Below are 18,516 nucleotides of genomic sequence, written 5' to 3'. Positions count from 1 at the left end.
CACAGGACCCTCTGCCAAGGCTCACAAGCCCCTTGGAGCTGGGGGTCAGGACTCACCGCTATGCAGGTGCCCGTCTGAGCCGACTTGCTCGTGGACTGGACCACGATGGCCTGGAGTTTCTTCAGCTGCTCCAGAAGGGACCTTAGTGGAAACGGGAAGACTTGGTTGATCCCTACATAGCCTTGACCTGCCTCCCTGTGATTCCTGGGGTCCCCCAGCCTGGCTGAGGTCTGAATCCCGTCCATCCTTCAAGGCCCCACTGCTCTTAAAAGTCCCAGAAGCTCCCTCAATAAATCTCCACTGAACATCTCACCCACTTCTCTGCCACCCCACCTTCTCCATCCAGGTTGCCATTATTGCTCGCCTGGACACCGGCCCCAGCCTCTGGTCCCCCCAAGCTTCTCCTGCCGCCTCTAGAGTTCATGCTCCACACTTTTTCAAATGTGAGTCAACTTCTTCCAACCCTCCCAGAGCTCCCATCTCCCTCGGAGGTAAAAGCCCAAGTCCTCCCCGAGGCCCACAAGGCCTGGCACAGCCAGTCCCGTCCCCTCCCTGCCCTCCCCTCCTTCCTCTCTCCCTCTCCCTCCCTCTGCTCCAGACACACAGTCCCTCACTGTTCCTCCTACACACAAGCATTTCTGCTCCAGGGCCTTTGCACAGGCTGTTCTCTCTGTACCAAGGACACTGTTCCCCCACCCCACCCCCCACAGGTCTTTTTGTAGCTGCTGCTTTCTTAGCTGTTGGGTCTCATCTCAAATGTCACTTTGTCTGACCTCCCTGCCTAAAATGGCACCCCCTCACTCCCTAGCCCCTTCTCCCTAGTTTAGTTTTCTTCCCAGTGGCTATCACTATTTGAATGATCTTTCATATATTTTTGTTTGTCTTGAGTCTGTTTCTCAGGAGACTGTGAGTCTTTAAGTGGAGGGGCTGGGTCTGTTTTGTTCACTGTTTGGGTCCCAGTGTCCAGAACTATGCCTGGCACAGAGTAGATGCTAAATAAAAATTGAGTAAGTAGGGCCATACAGTTTGATCTAGAAGTATGCCAGTGTAGCAAATACTCAGTGGAAGCTATTTGGAAACAATGGCTCAAGAATTTTCCTCAGGTTAAAAACAGGTTAGTAGAAAATATACCACCTGGTTGGAAAGTTTAAACATAGCTACATTATAGCACAGAAAGAAAAGAACTAAAATTCCCTTCTAAATACCACCATAAGAATCAATCAATTCCCTGGTGGCTCAGTGGTTAAGAATCCACCTGCCAATGCAGGGGACACGAGTTCGAGCCCCGATCCGGGAAGATCCCACATGCCATGGAGCAACTAAGCCTGTGCACCACAACTACTGAGCCTGCGCTCTAGAGCCCACAAACCACAACTACTGAGCCCACGTGCCATAACTACTGAAGCCCGTGCGCCTAGAGCCCATGCTCCACAACAAGAGAAACCACTGCAATGAGAAGCCTGCACACCGCAACGAAGAGTAGCCTCCACTCACCGCAACTAGAGAAAGCTCACGTGCAGCAACGAAGACCCAGCTCAGCCAAAAATAAATAAATAAACAAACAAATAAATAAATAAATTTATTAGAAAAAAGAATCAATCCCTCACTATTTTCAAACAGACGATTCTATGAAAGAATAAGGCACCAAGCACTGTCCACACAACATGAAGAATATGCTGATAGGTTGTTAAAAAATAGATCAAGCTGTTTAAACTTCAAACAGGACATCACAGAAGATGGAAATTTAGCCTGTATTAACTCAGTTATGGAGGCAACACTGACCTTGTGACAAGATGAATGTATATATGCAGGGGGATAAAAGATTTAAGGTTTAAAAAACACCCAACAACTTGACAGAGGCATACACTTCTTCCCCAAAGCTGAATGAATGCAACAAAGTCCTCTCTGCCACCAGAGCAGACATCCAACAGTTCAAAATGTGAATCGGGAGGTTGACCACGATGAGGGGAGGAAATACCACCTCCTCCCATCACAACTAAAGTGTTAACACAAGCTATTTCACAAACACCTGTAATTGCATCATTCATGACACCCCCCCAAAAATTGACTAAGTAAATGCACCCACAGATGGAATCACCTGCAGTTATCTGGCACACCATACTCCTAGCCTTTAGCCGTTCATATGCCATTTCCTCTACCGGCAGCATCTTCCCTTTAGTGAACTCTTATACATCCTTCAAGGGCCCAAGTCCAAAACCCCTTCTCTCTGCAGCCTTCCCCCTTTCTAGGTGGAGCCCTTACCCCCTGCTCTGCCTTGCTGTCACACAGCCTGTCACCCCATGTCTGCCTCTCCTGCAAGGGACTCTGGGGTCAGCTCCCCCTGTTCTCTGCCCCACTTTGACCAATACTCACAGGTTCTGCTTCTCAAGATGTAAGACCTTCCTCTGAAGTTCCTGGTTCTGGGCAGTGCAGGCTGACATCCTGCAGGGGCAACATCACAGTGACATTCAGAATATGCCTGTCACCAACAGGTCAAACTAACATCTCTTTGTGAGGCCCCACTGTACAGGCAGGGAACCGAAGCCCAGAGAGGGGAAGTCATTCATCCAAAGTCACCCTGGCAAGTCTGTAACAAGGCCAGAATTTAAACCCAGTTCTGCCTGGCTTCTAGGTACCATCTTTGCATTGGCGTGGGGGCTTTCTTCCGGTCTGAGCCCCCAGGATTGGAAATGGACCACCAAACTCAGGCAGTGATGCTTTGAGAAGATGCAGCAGCATGGCAACTGAGTCCAAGGAGACCCAAGTTACAATCTTCACCCTCCCTGTGACCTTGAGGCGCTCTGCTGTCTGGCCTCAGTCCCCTCATCTATAAAGTGGAGATACAGTTACCTAGTTCATAGAGCAGTTGGGGACTGACATGAAGTAAAGTTGATTAGGGGCTTAGCAGAGTACATTTGAGGAACAAGACAATGTGATCATTCCATCTAGGGTTTTGGGGTCCGGTCTGGGAACCCCACCTTTCCCATCTGCATCCATCTGTTAATGCTGTCTTGGCCCAGACCACTCAGATGTAGAATTAAAACACTCAAATAATGGGACTTCCCTGGTGGTCCAGTGGTTAAGACTTCACCTTCCACTGCAGGGGATGTGGGTTCAATCCCTGGTTGGGAGCTAGGATCCCACATGCCTTGCAGAAAAAACAAAAAACAAAAAACAAAAAAACCAAAACCAAAACATAAAACAGAAGCAATATTGTAGTAAATTCAATAAAAACTTTAAAAATGGTCCACATCAAAAAATCTTAAAAAAAACCCAAAACACTCAAATCATGACATGAGGATATGCTAGTCCTCATATCACAACCAGGGAAGAGAATAAATTCTCCCATTAAAAGGCCCTCCTTCTAAATAACTCATGGGATAAAGAAGAATCCACTGTGTAAATTAAGAAAGACCTAGGGACCAAATGGTAATGACAATGGTACAAATCAAAATGTGTGAGATGCAGCTAAAGCAGTGCTGAGAGGAAAATGTATAACCTTTTTTTTTTTTTCTTTTTTTTTTGGCCCCTCAGCATGCGGGATCTTAGTTCTCTGACCAGGGATCAAACCTGTGCCCTGCTGCAGTGGAAGCAAGGAGTCTTAACCACTGGACTGCCAGGGAAGTCCCCCAAAATGTATAACCTTATTACAGCTCAACCAGCTCAACATACACATTTAACAATTAGCAAAAGAACAACAGAATAGATCTTCCCCACCAAAAGCAAAACAAAACACAACTAAAGACACAATAAAGCTAAGAGTAGAAATAAAGAACTAGAATACAAAAAGACAACTGGGTGGGAGGAAAAGCCAGAAATTCATTCTTTGAAAAGAATAATAAAACAGACAAACTTCTGGCAAGACTGACCAAGATAAAAAACGAGAAGGCACAAATACACAACATGAGTAAAGGGCATAACTATAAATTATTCAGAACTTAAAAAATAATAGGAGAGAACTATGAACAATTTTATGTCAGTAAATTTGAAATGGACAACTTTCCAGAAGAATATGACATCTCAGAATTGACTAGAAAATAAATAGAAAACCCAAATCTGTAACATTTAATTAAATCACTTTTGGTTTAAAAAGTGAGCAAGCTAAGTTTTTATGTTTCTATTAAAGAATAAAGAGGAGCCTGTCCCTCAGTAGCCTAAATGAGTTGAGAGAGGCGATTGGATGAGATTGGGGTGCACAGTTCTTTTTTTTTTTTTAATATTTATTTATTTGGCTGCACCAGGTCTTAGTTGTGGCACGTGGATCTTAGTTGTGGCATGTGGGATCTAGTTCCCTGACCAGGGATCGAACCTGGGCCCCCTGCATTGGGAACATGGAGTCTTAACCACTGGACTACCAGGGAAGTCCTGGGTTGCACAGTTCTTTTTTTTTTTAAATTAATTTATTTATTTATTTATTTTTGGTTGCATTGTTGCTGCGCATGGGTTTTCTTGAGTTGTGTCAAGTGGGGGCTACTCTTCATTGTGGTGCACAGGTTTCTCATCATAGTGGCTTCTTTTGTTGCGGAGCACGGGCTCTAAGCGCATGGGCTTCAGTAGTTGTGGCCCACGGGCTCCATAGTTGTGGCTCACGAGCTCTAGAGCGCAGGCTCAGTAGTTGTGGTGCACGGGCTTAGTTGCTCCGTGGCATATGGGATCTTCCCGGACCAGGGCTTGAACCTGTGTCTCCTGCATTGGCAGGTGGATTCTTGATTCTTAACCACTGCGCCAACAGGGAAGTCCCCGGTGCACAGTTCTTAAGTTGAGGAAATTCTGCCTTTCTTCTCCCCCACCGAAGGAAGCCATGACAGCTCTGAGCATCAGTGATGCTCAGCAAGGGAAGTAAGTGTCCCATCTTCAGGCAAAGAGCCACGACAAGATGGATGATACCTTCTCCCTTCTTGGCATAACATCTTCTAGGGGATTAAGGGGCCTCAAACCTGAGCCCTGTACCACCTGACTAGGCATTTTTCCATCCTTGCAATTCACATGAAAAATCGTCTGTCTCAGAGAAGGAAACAACTCTAATTTTGTCAGATCCTGAAAACCGTGACCTTAGCTCCATTGCATCCCTCTCTCAGGCCTCAGTTTCCCACTTAAGTGTGGTGTCCCAGGACCCCAGCCTTACCGAGTTTCCAGGCCATCAATATATTCCTTCTTCTTTTTCCGGCTTTCTTGGGCTGACTGTTTGTTCCGAATTTTCCGGCGGATTTTTTTCAGCACTCGCTCCTCATACTGCAGAGTGACATGGGGAGCAGACTGAGGCAGTCTGCAGGGTCCGTTCTCTTGTCCAGACCCCACAACTTCACCCCATTATCCTCCCAAGGGAGCCATCCCAGACTCAGGGACTTGAGGGCAGACCCATGATGAGTTGAAGACCAGATTTTCTGCCCCGAAATTCTTGCAGAATCTCTAGGGGGGTCCTGGGTCCCGAAGGTCTTCCCAGCTCCCAAACCCAGTCCCGTATTAGCAACTGGATTTTGTGCACTGGTGCAATCCCGCCATCTTCTGGCCATCTGTGGGAACAGCGCCTTTCCCGGGGCCAGTTATCAAGACTAAGGGAGGTCTTCCAATTGCAAAAGCAAACTCAGATACTGATACTGAGTGAATAGGCTGGGTGGAGACTGCGGCCAGCTAGAAAGCCCCCACTGCGGTGGCTTTGAGGGTGATTCTTCTGGCTCTGGTGACAGACACGTCCTAACATTCTAGTGTGGGAGACCCAAAGGTGAGACTCATGGGCAAGTAGCTGCAGGAAAGGGGGTGAGCTCCAGAGCCAGGGGTCCCACTGACTCACCTTGGTGAGGGGCAGCTGGGTGGGCAGAGTGATGCCTTCTTTGGCCAACAGCTTCTTCTCATCCTCTGTCAGCACCAGCTCCTGGCCGTGCCCGGTCCCAAGGCGCAACAGGTTGGGGGCTGCCAGGTGATGTTGCTGTGGGGAAACCAGAAGAATTGCTTTGAGGGCAGAGAGAGTGACTGCCTCTGGGAAATGAAAGAGGCGTCAGGTCTGAGAAACAATCGATCCATCTGCTGTAGGGTCCCCACTGGCACTAGGGCTCCAAAGAACCAGCACACGGCCCTCTGACCCAGCAATTCCACTTCCAGGAATTGCTCTTCAGATACAAGTTTTTCATTTGTTTCACAAGTAGTCATTAGACAGCTATGTATTTAGCACTTACTACATGCCAGGCACTTCTCTGGGCTCTGAACATTCCTTGCAGTGCAGTCTGCAACAGCAAAGGGAAAATCCAACACACAAGGCACAGGTTAAGTGAGCCTCCAGGAAATGGGGGTGAGGGGTGTTTCTCCCTGTTTACTTGTTTGTACCTTTGGAACTTGGACTACGTGAATGCATTTGTGTATTCAAAAATTTTTTTAGTTAAATTTAAATTATGAAATAGAAACATTGAAAATGAAAGAATCGTGTCATCAGAGAACCAAGTCTTAGGAATGTCACACCATGGAATGGGACGCTCAGGAATAAAGGTGGAGATTGGGGCAGCCTGGCATTCGTTGGATCAAACTCTCCACTCCCTAGAATTCCAGGCCATGGATCAGCCCAACCATTTTCTCTCCAGGATCCAAGCCTTAGCATGTTCATCTGCCAAATGGGGATAAGGTCTTCCACTTCCCAACGTTGTTCACACACAGAACAACAGTATTAAACTTGACACATTTACAAAAGCCAGTTAGTATTTCCAGAGCAGTCATTCACCTTTCCTATCTTTCAAGACCTGCTGAAGTTCTGCCTCCTCCAGGAAGCCTTCCTGGACCTGCAATGCCCCTCCAGCCTCTCTCCCTTATGGGTACATTTCCATGAGCAGTCAGTTGTCCCCTTTTGACCATGAGGTCCCCAGAGGCTGAGCACACAGCTGGTGCTCACTGCACATCTCTCAAGTCAAGAGGGGTGTTCTGCTCTTTCTTAGAGGTTGTCAGGACAACTTTGGGCATCAGGCAAACTAGAGTTCAAATCCTGACTCGGCCACTTGCTTGCTGTGTGACTTTGGGTTTGTGGCTTAACCTCTCTGGGCGTTGACTTTCTCATCTGCGAAATGGAGGTACTAATTGGGTTCTCAGGTCTAGTTTACCTGTAGTAGAACCCCAGGGCAAGATAGACAGCCCTCGGTCAGCGTGCAATGGGCACAATAGGCCCAATGGGCCAGCCCAGGGATTGAGCCTGCAGCAGCTGTGTGACTTAGGTCAAGTTACTGGACCTCTCTGTGCCCATTTCCTCAAACGCAGAATTAAGATAAGAGCCCCAGTTTTCAGGGTTGCTGTTAATTAAAAGATGATACATTAAGAGCATTTAGAAGAGTGCCTGGTCTATAGTAGATGCTTGGTAGGTTTCAGCCTTTTTTTTTTTTTAATACTACTACTATAGTAGAAAGTACCCCAGCCCAGGAGACAGAGAACTCAGGACTGGGACCCACTGACTTACTCTGGATGTAAGTCAGAGTAAGTGACTTGGACTTACCTTGGACAACTATCAGCCCCTGTCTGTGACTGTCTTCCAGTCTCCAAAATGGGGGTACTGGGGCCCCATGAACCCCAGCGCCCTCCCAACTCTGATGCTCCAGGGGGCGGGTGGGGACTGCTCACCAGGTCCCCGCCACTGCCAGAGAGCAGGAGGTCTTTCACTGTGAGGTTGCAGTGTGGGGGTGAGCTGGCCAGCTCAGCCTGCTCCTCGGCGTACAGGCCTGGGCTCCACATTTCTGACAGGGCAGATGGGGACAGAGACAGGGAGGGAGTCAGGCGGGTGGCCCCTGAGCTCCCAGCTTCTACTTCCCTCCTCCAGCAAAGCTCCCAGCATTGACCCCAATGTGCTAGGGATTTGTAGCACAGCTTGGGGCCCCAAGACCTGGTGCCTCAGTCTCCCCTCCACCATAAGATGGGAACCCAGATTCATCAGGACATTGTCAGGGACCCACTGTCAACCCAGGAGGGAGCAGCTGTTATTGCCCAGGATTATAGGCTAGATCTGCCGCTGGCTTGCCCTTATCTCTCCCTCAGGTGAAAGGACCAGGTCTGATTCACCTGTGGTTCCCTCCCACCAGGTAGGTACCTGGCACACTGTAGGTGAGCTGCTCTGGAGAGCACAGACTTCAGAGTCAAATAGCCCTTTGCTCTAATCCCGACTAGGTGGAGCTGTGTGACCTTGGGTAAGGGACTAAACCTCTCTGAGCCTTAGTTTTGTCAAGTCTCCAAAGGGACAAATAAGCGTTCCCATACCACCGCAATGCTCAAGAGACAAAGGGTGCCCTGTTGGCGGTGGCTTCTGCATCAGGCCTTTTTCCAGGTCCGGGGGAACACCCCAAGGCCTGGGATCCCGTGACCTCACACACTTTCATTGAGCATCTACTATGATCCAGGCACGGAAGGTACAAAAATGAGGTTGCCAGCATGATGCTTGGGGCAGGAACCAGCCTGCCAGGGGCGCAGCCCACCTTTGCGGCTCTGACTCATTTCTTAATCACCTGGAAAACGGGCCCATGACAGCATCCCAATACCCATCTCAAAAGGTGGGTTTGCATGTACAGTGCCTGGGAGAAGGTGAGGGTAGTTGACAAAGACACAGGACTCACCCAGGTCTATGGCCACGGAAGCCTCAAGCCCTTGGGCCACTGGCCCAAGGTTCCTGGTGGGGCAGGCAGGGCCAGGATGGTAGGAGGGGCAGGGCCCCTTGTCAGACTCGGCACTATGGCAGCTGGCCGGAGTGGCAGCCATCCCACTGTGTGGAGGGGTGTCCTGGGGGTCGGAGGGCAGATCTTCTGAGATGCCACTGTCACTGGCCGCAGGAGACCAGGTCGGGGAGCTGGGCACTGATTCTCCAGAACCCAGGATGGAGTTGAGGAAATCATCAGAGTTCGGGCCTGGCAGGACCTGTTGGGACGGAGAGGGACGGTGGGAATTAGGAGGCCTATGTTTTGGTTTGGTAGCTGTGTGTCTCTGGGCAAGCCACTGACCCTCTCTGGGCCTCACGTGTCCTTTCTGTAAGATGGAAAGAGCTAATGCTCCTTGCCCCCAGTGTTGTTGGAGCCTGAACACAGTCATGTAGCACGGGAACAACATCCAACAGTGTCGAGGCACAGGCCCCAAGTTTAAGTCTGGACCCAACTCCAAACTGCTGTGTGTGTGACCCAGGACAAGTTACCACCCCTCTCTGGGCCTCGCTTTTCCCCACCTATAAGAAGGAGGTGATGTCATCTGCCCCTTAGGGTCGCTGAGAGGTTCCATACAATAACGTGCTTTGCTAAAATCTCACACATGAGCAATAAATACACAGAGCTGAGTGGGGTCCTGGCTCTGGCCCTGGGGTAAATGCAGCGGGTTATCACCTGGTCCTCAACGTGGCCCCAGTCCTCGCCCAGCTCTATGTGTCTCAGGATGCCGTCCTGCCGGTCAAACAGGAGATCCAAGAGTTCCAGGCTGTCGATAGGGCACGTGAGACTAGTGGAGGAAGCCATCTGGGGCAAGGAGGGGACATTTGTGAGGGTCACGCAGCCCTTCTCCTCCCCACCACCCGTCTGCACACCACCCTGAGGTCCATCCTGCTCCATTTCTATCCCAGCTCCAGCCCCAAGGTCGGGCCTGCTGCTCCTGCTTGCTGGACTTCTGTCTCCAAATCTGTGTTTGGGGGCCAGCCCAGAGACTCCTGGGGCCTGACAGCCAATTTCTTTAAAAAGTGGTAGACAGATGCCCCCGTGGGGATGATCCGCCAATGGAGCTAGCCCTCTCTTGCACTCCCATGCTGCCCAAATTCCCCCCTTCTGGAAGGCGGGGGAACCAGGAAGAAAGACCAGGAGCAGCCCCGGAATGGAGACACAATTTTGGTCGTTGCATTCTCCCTCTGGGCCTTAGTCTCCTCATCTATAAAATGGGGTGTGAGGTTCCTGACAACCCTGGGAGCTTGGGAAGGTTCCTGGCATAAACCCTCCCTCACCTGGAGACCCGTGCAGGGCTCACCTTTCCAACTGCTAAATCCCCATTCATGAGCCCGGCCAGCTCCTTCTCCAGCCACTTCTGCGTCTGCTGCGAGCTGGGGGCTCACCCCACCACCAGGGCTCCCAGGCTCAGCCGGCTCTTCTCTGTGGCTCTGTCACCACCCCTAAAAGATGCTGAAATAGTCCTGGGGCGCTCCTAGCCCACCCCCAGGTGCTGATTGGGGAACAGGCAAGACAGACAGGGTTAAGGGCCAGTGACACGGGGGCAGGCTAGGGGGAGGGGAGGGAAGACCGTTATCTCAGATGTTTCGTGCTTTTCCAGCCGGCAGTGGGCAAAGGCCAAAGTCTGGGGAGCCTCGGCTCTCGCATGACCTCTCCCCTACTTTCAGGTACTGTTTCTCGTCATAGTCCCTGGATGTCGGCTCCAGGAGAGCCCAGGGCCCTTGTCTGGGTCTTGTCCACTCTCAGAACAGAACCAAGAACTGCCCAGGCCTCCGCTAAAGCCTTTCCCTCTGCCAGGAGCCCCCTTCCCTCATTGGAGCTGGCAACCCCCAACCCCCTGCCCGCAAGCAAGCTCTCCACGGCCAAACCAGAGCAATCGATTCCTTCTAGAATCTTCTATCATTCATTTATTCTCAATAAATATTCATTGAGCCAAACTTATTCCCTCCTCAGAGCCTTTGCACTAGCTGTTCCCTCTGCCTGGAACTCCTATCCCCGCCACCCCGAATCTATCACTGCGTTCACATATTCGGGAATGTTTTCTATCTGTGGATCTCAGCCCAGACAGCTGAGAGGCCGTCTCTGACCCCTCACCAGAGAGGAGCCCTCACCCTGTACCTCTTTATCACATCACTGGTTTCACTGAAATCCTCACTATTTGAAATTTTCTTGTTTACTTCCCTGTATTCTTCCCTCATTCCTCCCCTGCCTCTTCACGTGAGTGACTTCGGGGCTAAGATAGAGGCTCTTTTGTTCTCAGCTGGGTCCCCAGTGTCTAGGAAGTGCCTGGCACACAGGAGGTGCTCAGTCAACTCTTACTCATTGGGCACCTTCTGTGTGCCAAGCACTATTTAAGGCCCTGGGGATAAGGCAGTGGATGAGCTAGATCATAAATGCATAAACACACCAGAAAACTGACAAATGGGCAAATGCTACCAAGAAACTAAATGTCATCATGTAAAGGGCAACAGAGGGCTGGCAAAGGCTTCTTTTTAGAAGGTGACATTGAGGGACTTTGCTGGTGGTCCAGCGGTTAAGACTCCACGCTTCCAATGCAGGGGACGAGGGTTCAATCCCTGGTCGGGGAACTAAGATCTCACATGCCATGTGGCATGGCCAAAAAATTTAAAAAAAAGAAGTGTCATTTAAGTACAGCCCTGAATGATGAGAAAGAGCCAGCCACTGGGAGATCTAGTGGAAGGGTGTTTCAGGCCAAGGAACAGCATGTGCAAAGGTCCTGGGGCAGGATGGGGCCTGGCGTGTTGGAGGAACAGCCAGGAGGTCCATGTGGATGGAGCAGAGTGAGAGAGGGAGGAGGGGAGGGCAGGGAGGGGACGGGGCAGGTCGTGTAGGGCCTTGCAGTCTGTGGCAAGGAATTTGGTTTATACAAAATACAGCAGGAAGCTGTTGGAGATTAGTGAATGGATGACGAACCTTCTGTGTGCCAGGCACGATGGTAGGTGCTAGGTTTACACAGTAACTCAGACACCCTCCTTGCTCTCAAGAAATTCACATCCTGGTGTACATTTCTCCCTGGACCAGCCATTATTTATTCATGCATCAAAAACTTAAGGACGACCTATTATGTGCTGCGCCAGAGTGGTTCTCTTATCTGACAATAACATCTGTGGTTGTCACAACTGGGGGTGCTCCAGGCGTGGAATGAGTGAGGGTCAGAAATGCTGCTCCACACCTCACAATGCCTGGAACGGCCCCACACAGAGAAAGCCTGGCCCGGATGTCAACAGTGCCTGGCAGGAGAATCCCTGCATTACGGTAACTGTCCCCCTCTGGATGGGGGACGTTATCTCACTCTTGACCTCTGCATCTCTTATTTCCTTTTTAACCACTCTGTGTTGGATTTGTGTGTGTGTGTTGGATTTTTTAAGGGGTTTGTTTGGTTTGGTTTGGCTTTAGTGATCCTAGTCATAATATTTATTCAGCCTTTGCTGTGGAGGCTCCTTTCCAGGGCAGTCTCAGCAGGTGTAGAAAGTAGGTGAAGTTTGACTTCTGGGCTTGTCTCTGCCTCCCCCTCACTCCCATTTATGACTCTGAGGAGCCCCGGCGCCCTTGACATAGAACTCTTCCTCCTCTTCTTATCAAAACCTGCCAGAATCATGGATCTGGTATTACTCATTTACACCTTCATGTAGATTTAGACCCCATAGTCCACCTCCCCAGGATATTTGTACTTTTTTGTAATTTTATAATCATGGGCTTTGGAAGGCTTTTATATGTCCTAATGAAGAGACGTCTGAAAAGGTAGGATAAAGATAAGCATTTGAGGGACAAGAGGACTTTCTGATGCCCTTGGAATCATATGACCTAATTTACTGGACATGACCACATGCTTCAAAGCGATGCTAAGTTGGAATCTAAGGTAAAATTCCCACAATAGATTCCACCAATGTGTTTAAGCACGAAACATGGGACTTGCCTGGTGGCGCAGTGGTTAAGAATCCACCTGCCAATGCAGGGGACACGGGTTCAAGCCCTGGTCTGGGAAGATCCCACATGCCGTGGAGCAACAAAGCCCATGCGCCACAACTACTGAGCCTGCACCACACCTACTAAAGCCTACACGCCTAGAGGCCGTGCTCCGCAAGAAGAGAAGCCACCGCAATGAGAAGCCCGCGCACCGCAACGAAGAGCGGTCCCCGCTCGCCACAACTAGAGAAAAGCCCGCGTGCAGCAATGAAGACCCAATGCAGCCAAAAATTAATTAATTAATTATTTAAAAAGTATGACACATAACACAAGAGGATGCTGTGTTGATTGAGGAATACGGTGTTAATAAACAGCTTTGCGGAACTTGTCAGAGCCTTTACAACACTCTGTAACACCCTTGGAAGGGACAGAGTTTGTAGCATTTCTTAAACATAATTGCGTAGGTGTGAGTTTTGTTTTTAAGTTGCACTTGATTCATACTGAACCATTTCTGATATATGAAAACGTTTAAAGATACCCACTAGACTGCAATACAAAAGACAACATCAGTTGTTGGCGGAAAATCTGGGGCAACTGGAACTCTCACCCACTGTTTGTGGGAACCAAAAGGGTCCAACCACTTGGGGAAACTTTGGACAACTGGGAAATATCTTATAAAGTTAAACATGCATTTAGTAATTTTATTCCTGGGTATTTATCTAAGAGAAATGTAAATATATGTTCACAGAAAGACTTGTACATGAATGTTCACAGCAGCCTGATTCATAATTGTCCTGAACTGTAAACAACTCAAATACCCAACAATAGTGGAGTGGATAAACAAACTGGTATATCCATACAACACAATAATACTCAGCCATAAAAAGGAATAAATTACGGATACATTCAACAACATGGATGAATCTCAAATGCATTGTGATAAAAGAAGCCAGACACAAAAGAATACTGTAGGATCCCATTTATATGACACTCAAAGAGGCAAAAGTAATTCTTGGTGACAGAAAGTGGTTGCCTGAAGTAGAGTGGGCAATTGAGTGGACAGGGGCATGAAGGAACTTTCTAGGGTGGAGAAAATATTCCATATCTTATTTTTAATGGGGGTTACATGATTGTCTAGAAATGTCAAAACTCAGCCAATTGAACACACCTAAGACCTGTGCATCATTACTGTAAATTAATTCTACCTCAATAAAAAGCATACTAAATACATAATGAACAACCACGTACATAATGCGTTTAGGAAAACATTAGAAACAACCAAATATCTGTCAATAGGGGATTGATTAATAGAGTCTGGGGCTTCCCTGGTGGCACAGTGGTCGAGAGTCCGCCTGCCGATGCAGGGGACACAGGTTCGTGCCCTGGTTCAGGAAGATCCCACATGCCGCGGAGCGGCTAGGCCCCTGAGCCATGGCCGCTGAGCCTGCGCGTCCAGAGCCTGTGCTCCGCAACGGGAGAGGCCACAGCAGTGAGAGGCCCGCGTACCTCAAAAAAAAAAAACAAACAAAAAAACACAATACAAATAAAATGCAAAACATACCTTTTCCATAGTTTCCCAAGTTTTCTAATACAAGCTCACCTTGTATTAGAGTTAGTGTTTAGGAGCTGCCCCCTCTACAAAAGTAAATTGATCCACCTGGGTCCCCAAAGTCCAGCATTCCCACTGCCTTGCCTGTAACATTGCTTAAATAAGGTGATGCCTCCCTTTCATCATTATTGCTTTATTCTGATGTGAACACCACCATATCAATAATTGCCAGCCAAGTCCTGCCAGGAGGCAGTTTCCCTACACCCATGCTTTTCTCACAGATCCCTCTTCCTTTCCATCTCTAAAGTTACCTCAGGGAAAATGTGCTCAAAGCACTTTGAGCTAATTCCAACTGCAGTGTGAATGACTGATATCAGGCACATATATTTCTTTTCTTGGGAGCATTTACATTTTCTTATGGAGCCTTAAGGCATTATAACTCAAAGATTTGTTCTTAGCATTTTTCCCCAGGGCAAAAATCACCCCTCTCAGATGTTACTTAGATATAACTAGACCTAGGTAAAATGTGAATGACTGATTTTGGGTGAATATATTATTTTTCTTGGGAACATTTACATTTCTTCAAGGAACTGTAACCCAGATCTATATTAGCTCTTATCTTTTTGCCCAGGGCAAATAACTTCCCTCTGTGGGTTTCAGATGTACTCAAGTGGTAAGATGTTCAAAAGCCACTGGGTTCTATGTGAAACACCATGAAATTATGATATTCAGTCTCACACCCTTAAACATACACGTTTCCTATCTATAAAATCCCAGCATTTAGTTTAGGGCACATAGAAACTGCTTCCTGAATCTTTACTGACTGGAGATTGCATACTGTACTAGATTCTAGCTCAGACAAGTGGTAGTTAAAAGTCAGAAAAGACTGAAAAAAATTCAAATGAGAAAACTCTTAAAATTGAGAAAATGCTAACCATTTCCTCTGCAGCTTGGGGACAGTTCCATAGGAGGTAGTATGATTCAGTGGCTAAGAAGAACGCAGGGTTTGGAGACAGATGGACATGTGTGTGAACTCTACCTTCACTCTTCACAGATATTACGTTAGACCCTGGGAAGTCACTTCACTCCAAAACTCCCCTTTCCACTCTATAGCACTCTAGGGGTGCTGAGCTGTAGGAGTGTAGATTTGGGGCTGTTGGCCATCATTACCCCATGATGGGAGAAGCTATCTGAGAATAAAGCCCACCCAGAATACAGCAGAGCAGACAGAGAGCAATCGATCTCTGACAACATAGTCTGAAGTCCTGGACTCAGCCATACCTGAAATCCACTCCTTGGCTTCAGAAACATGGCAGTGATGTGAGCCAGTGACTTCCCTTTTTGGTTTAAAATTTTTGAGCTGGAGTTTCTGACCCTTGCACTGAACAAACAACAAAACAAACAAAAAAAAAAAACTATTTACTTTCCTTGATTAATCCTGTCCACAGAGCTCTCTCGCTCACCCCCCACCCCCCCACCCCCACCCCCGCCCCAAACTTCACATTTGAATGTAGATTATAGAGATTAGCACTTAACACACTCTCCTTAGGTATTTGTTGATTGGTCCTGCCTGTCTGTATTGTCTTTTCAAAACTAGACTGAGTCCCTTGAAGGTTGAAGGCAGGTCTGTTCATCTCCCTTGACACTGCTCAGGGAATGGTGGATACTCAAGAATGTCTGGCCAGTTCTGAATTTGCCAAAATGGTCCTCGCCTATTCACATATCATTACTTTCCTTCCCCCTTACTTTTTGGCTGTCAAATGCTCATAATTGAATCTCTTATACTCTAATCTGATGGCATGCTATTAGCATTGGTTTGCACCAAGACCATGTGTAAATTTTTTAAATTAAAAATATATATAATTTTTGGACTTCCCTGGCAGTCCAGTGGTTAAGACTCTGGGCTTCCATTGCAGGGGGCACAGGTTCGACCCCTGGCCGGGGAACTAAGATCCCACATGCCGCATGGCACGGCCAAAAAAAAAAAAAGAATATTCCAGAACTCCAGAAATCCCTTTTCAGGAGTTACCCCTCCCCCCATGGAGGTAACCACTGTTCTGAATTCCGTGGCATTATTTTTTGGCTCTCACTACTTCCTGTGTATCTGTCACCCTCCTCCTTCTCTCAGCTCCCACACTCTTGTGTTTCTGTTTATATTCCAGTGGGCTTTGCACATGTTTATTACAATCCATCAGCAAGTCTTGACAGCTCTGCCTTCAAAATACGTTCATTCTTTGCCTGCTCCATTTCTACTGTCCTGGTTCAGCCCCATCCTCACTGGGCTGGACCAGTGCATTCTCCCCCTTCTCCTCCTCCTCCTGGCTTCCATGCTCGCCCCCATAGTCTGCTTTCCTTATTAGAACTCAAAAAGCCCTCTCCCTTGTTACCTTTGCACCGTCTTCCACTGCCTTTCCTCTCTCTGCCTCCACACTGGACTCATGTCACCAGGCACGGTCCTCCCTCAGGGCCTCTGCACTTGCTGTCCTATCCCCTTTCCTAGATCTCCCTGTAGCTGGCTCCTTTCACCTTTAAATGGCTGCTCGAATTCAACTCCTCCATGAAGCTCTCCATGACCACCTTCTTTAAAACCAGTCTCCATCCCCATCTCGATTTATGTTTCTTCATAGAAACTTACTGTCACCCGACACTATATATTTTGTTCATTTATCACAGCGTACATTCATTCAACAAACATTTATGGAGTGTCTATTCTGTGCCAGGCAGAGGGACACATCCGAGGGAATGTCAATATTCATTCATTATTTCACTCTACAAAAGTGTCTTTTACTCCTTCTATACATCAACATTGATCCAGGTGCTTAGCAAGTCAGAGAGAGGAAAGGTTGTGGGGTGGAGTACCATAAAGTCTCTAGCTAGAATTCACCTGCAAAATAGGGACAATCATTAGGACAAGACCTACTGTGTGCAGTATCCCTAGTGCCTGGAACTGTGCCTGGTACGCAGTAGCTGCCCAATCAATACTTGTAGAAGGAACAACTGAACATGTATAAATATAATCATGGAGTTTAGTGCATGGTCTGTGGGCCAATTCTGGCCCCTTGCTTGTTTTTATAAATAAAACTTTGTTGGCACATGGTCACTCCCACTAGTTTACATATTGTTTACAGTTGCTGTCACACAGTTGCATAATCTTGACAGAGACACTTTGGCCCAAAAAGCTGAAAATATTTACTATCTGGCCCTTTTCAGAAAACGTTTCCTGTAATCCACAGGTTCTGTGGATTAGACTTGCTCAGCCCAATAGCAGGATTAAGTTCACATGTGGTTACTGAGTGCTTGAAGTATAAAAAGTGTGACTGAGGGACTGGATTTTAACTTTTATTTAATTTCTATTCATTTAAATTTAAAAAATTGATACTTAATTCATTTAACAGACAACTTTTGAGTATATATGGAACAAGTTGCGTATGTGAATCTACATTTTTACTGTAAATTTTCTGAACTCTATAAATACAGATCGAGGATTTCTGATGAAAACTGAGCATCCGGGCTTCCCTGGTGGCACAGTGGTTGAGAGTCCGCCTGCCAATGCAGGGGACACGGGTTTGTGCCCCGGTCCGGGAAGATCCCACATGCCACAGAGCAGCTGGGCCCGTGAGCCATGGCCGCTGAGCCTGCGTGTCCGGAGCCTGTGCTCCGCAACGGGAGAGGCCACAACAGTGATGAGGCCCGCGTACCGCAAAAAAAAAAACACAAAAAACCCCCCAAAAAACTGAGCATCCACATTGAGATGGGTTGTACGTGTGAAATACACATTGGATATCCAAGACTTAGCATGAAAAAAAGTGAAATACCGCGTTCATAAATGTGACATTGACTGCACGTTGAAATGATAACAGTTCGGGTTTATGAATTCAATCAGTTAGATTGACAAAAATTTATTATTAATACGAAACTTCATTTTGCTTTGTACTTTTCTGATGTAACTGCTAAAAACTTTAAAGTGAGAATGATATCCCCATGGAACCGGCTGGGGTAGAGCAGGGCCTGGGTTCGAATCCTGCCTCTGCCACTTTAACTGTGGACAAATAACTTTGCTCCTCTTGACTCATTTTCTTTATCTGTAAAATGGGGGATAAAGACCCTGCTTCACCGAGTTCTTGGGGGTTCGACCCATTATAACATGTGGAGTACTCAGAAGGGACACCCACACAGCCAGGTCTCAAACTCTGGCCATTTTTAGGGTTATTACTATTATCACTAGTATATGAATCTGTAAGAAACACGCCAGGCTCAGGTTCTGAGGCGCTCAAAGGGCAGACGTCCGTTTGTCATTTTCCGGTCCCCTCAGCCCTTTGGCCTCAGCACAAGTCTGGCCCTAATGACAGTCCCCATTCTGCACAGGAGGACAGAGGGGCTAAT

At 47.8% G+C, this 18,516-nt stretch overlaps 1 protein-coding gene across 5 annotated transcripts in view; it reads right to left on the bottom strand.

Annotated features, from left to right (window-relative positions):
• Positions 1–18,516, bottom strand: part of CREB3L3 (cAMP responsive element binding protein 3 like 3) — a 39,613-nt gene that overhangs the window by 1,258 nt on the left and 19,839 nt on the right. For 4 of the 5 annotated variants that reach the window (XM_082620779.1, XM_082620778.1, XM_082620782.1 and 1 more), the window contains 8 exons: positions 9,958–10,099; positions 9,330–9,458; positions 8,577–8,874; positions 7,594–7,706; positions 5,792–5,926; positions 5,126–5,232; positions 2,374–2,442; positions 57–141 (listed from right to left, as the gene is read on the bottom strand). In XM_082620779.1, the coding sequence (XP_082476905.1) occupies positions 57–141; positions 2,374–2,442; positions 5,126–5,232; positions 5,792–5,926; positions 7,594–7,706; positions 8,577–8,874; positions 9,330–9,458; positions 9,958–9,984 (963 nt within the window). In that variant the 5' untranslated portion in view covers positions 9,985–10,099. The remainder of the gene's footprint in view (positions 1–56; positions 142–2,373; positions 2,443–5,125; positions 5,233–5,791; positions 5,927–7,593; positions 7,707–8,576; positions 8,875–9,329; positions 9,459–9,957; positions 10,100–18,516) is intronic. The other variant, XM_082620781.1, reaches the window with a different exon arrangement.

Source organism: Mesoplodon mirus, assembly GCF_964341445.2.
Source record: "Mesoplodon mirus genome assembly, chromosome: 5".
In the NCBI taxonomy this organism is placed as follows: domain Eukaryota; kingdom Metazoa; phylum Chordata; class Mammalia; order Artiodactyla; family Ziphiidae; genus Mesoplodon; species Mesoplodon mirus.
The sequence above is the reverse complement of the archived record's forward strand: the minus strand, read 5'-3'. Positions and strand labels throughout refer to the sequence as shown.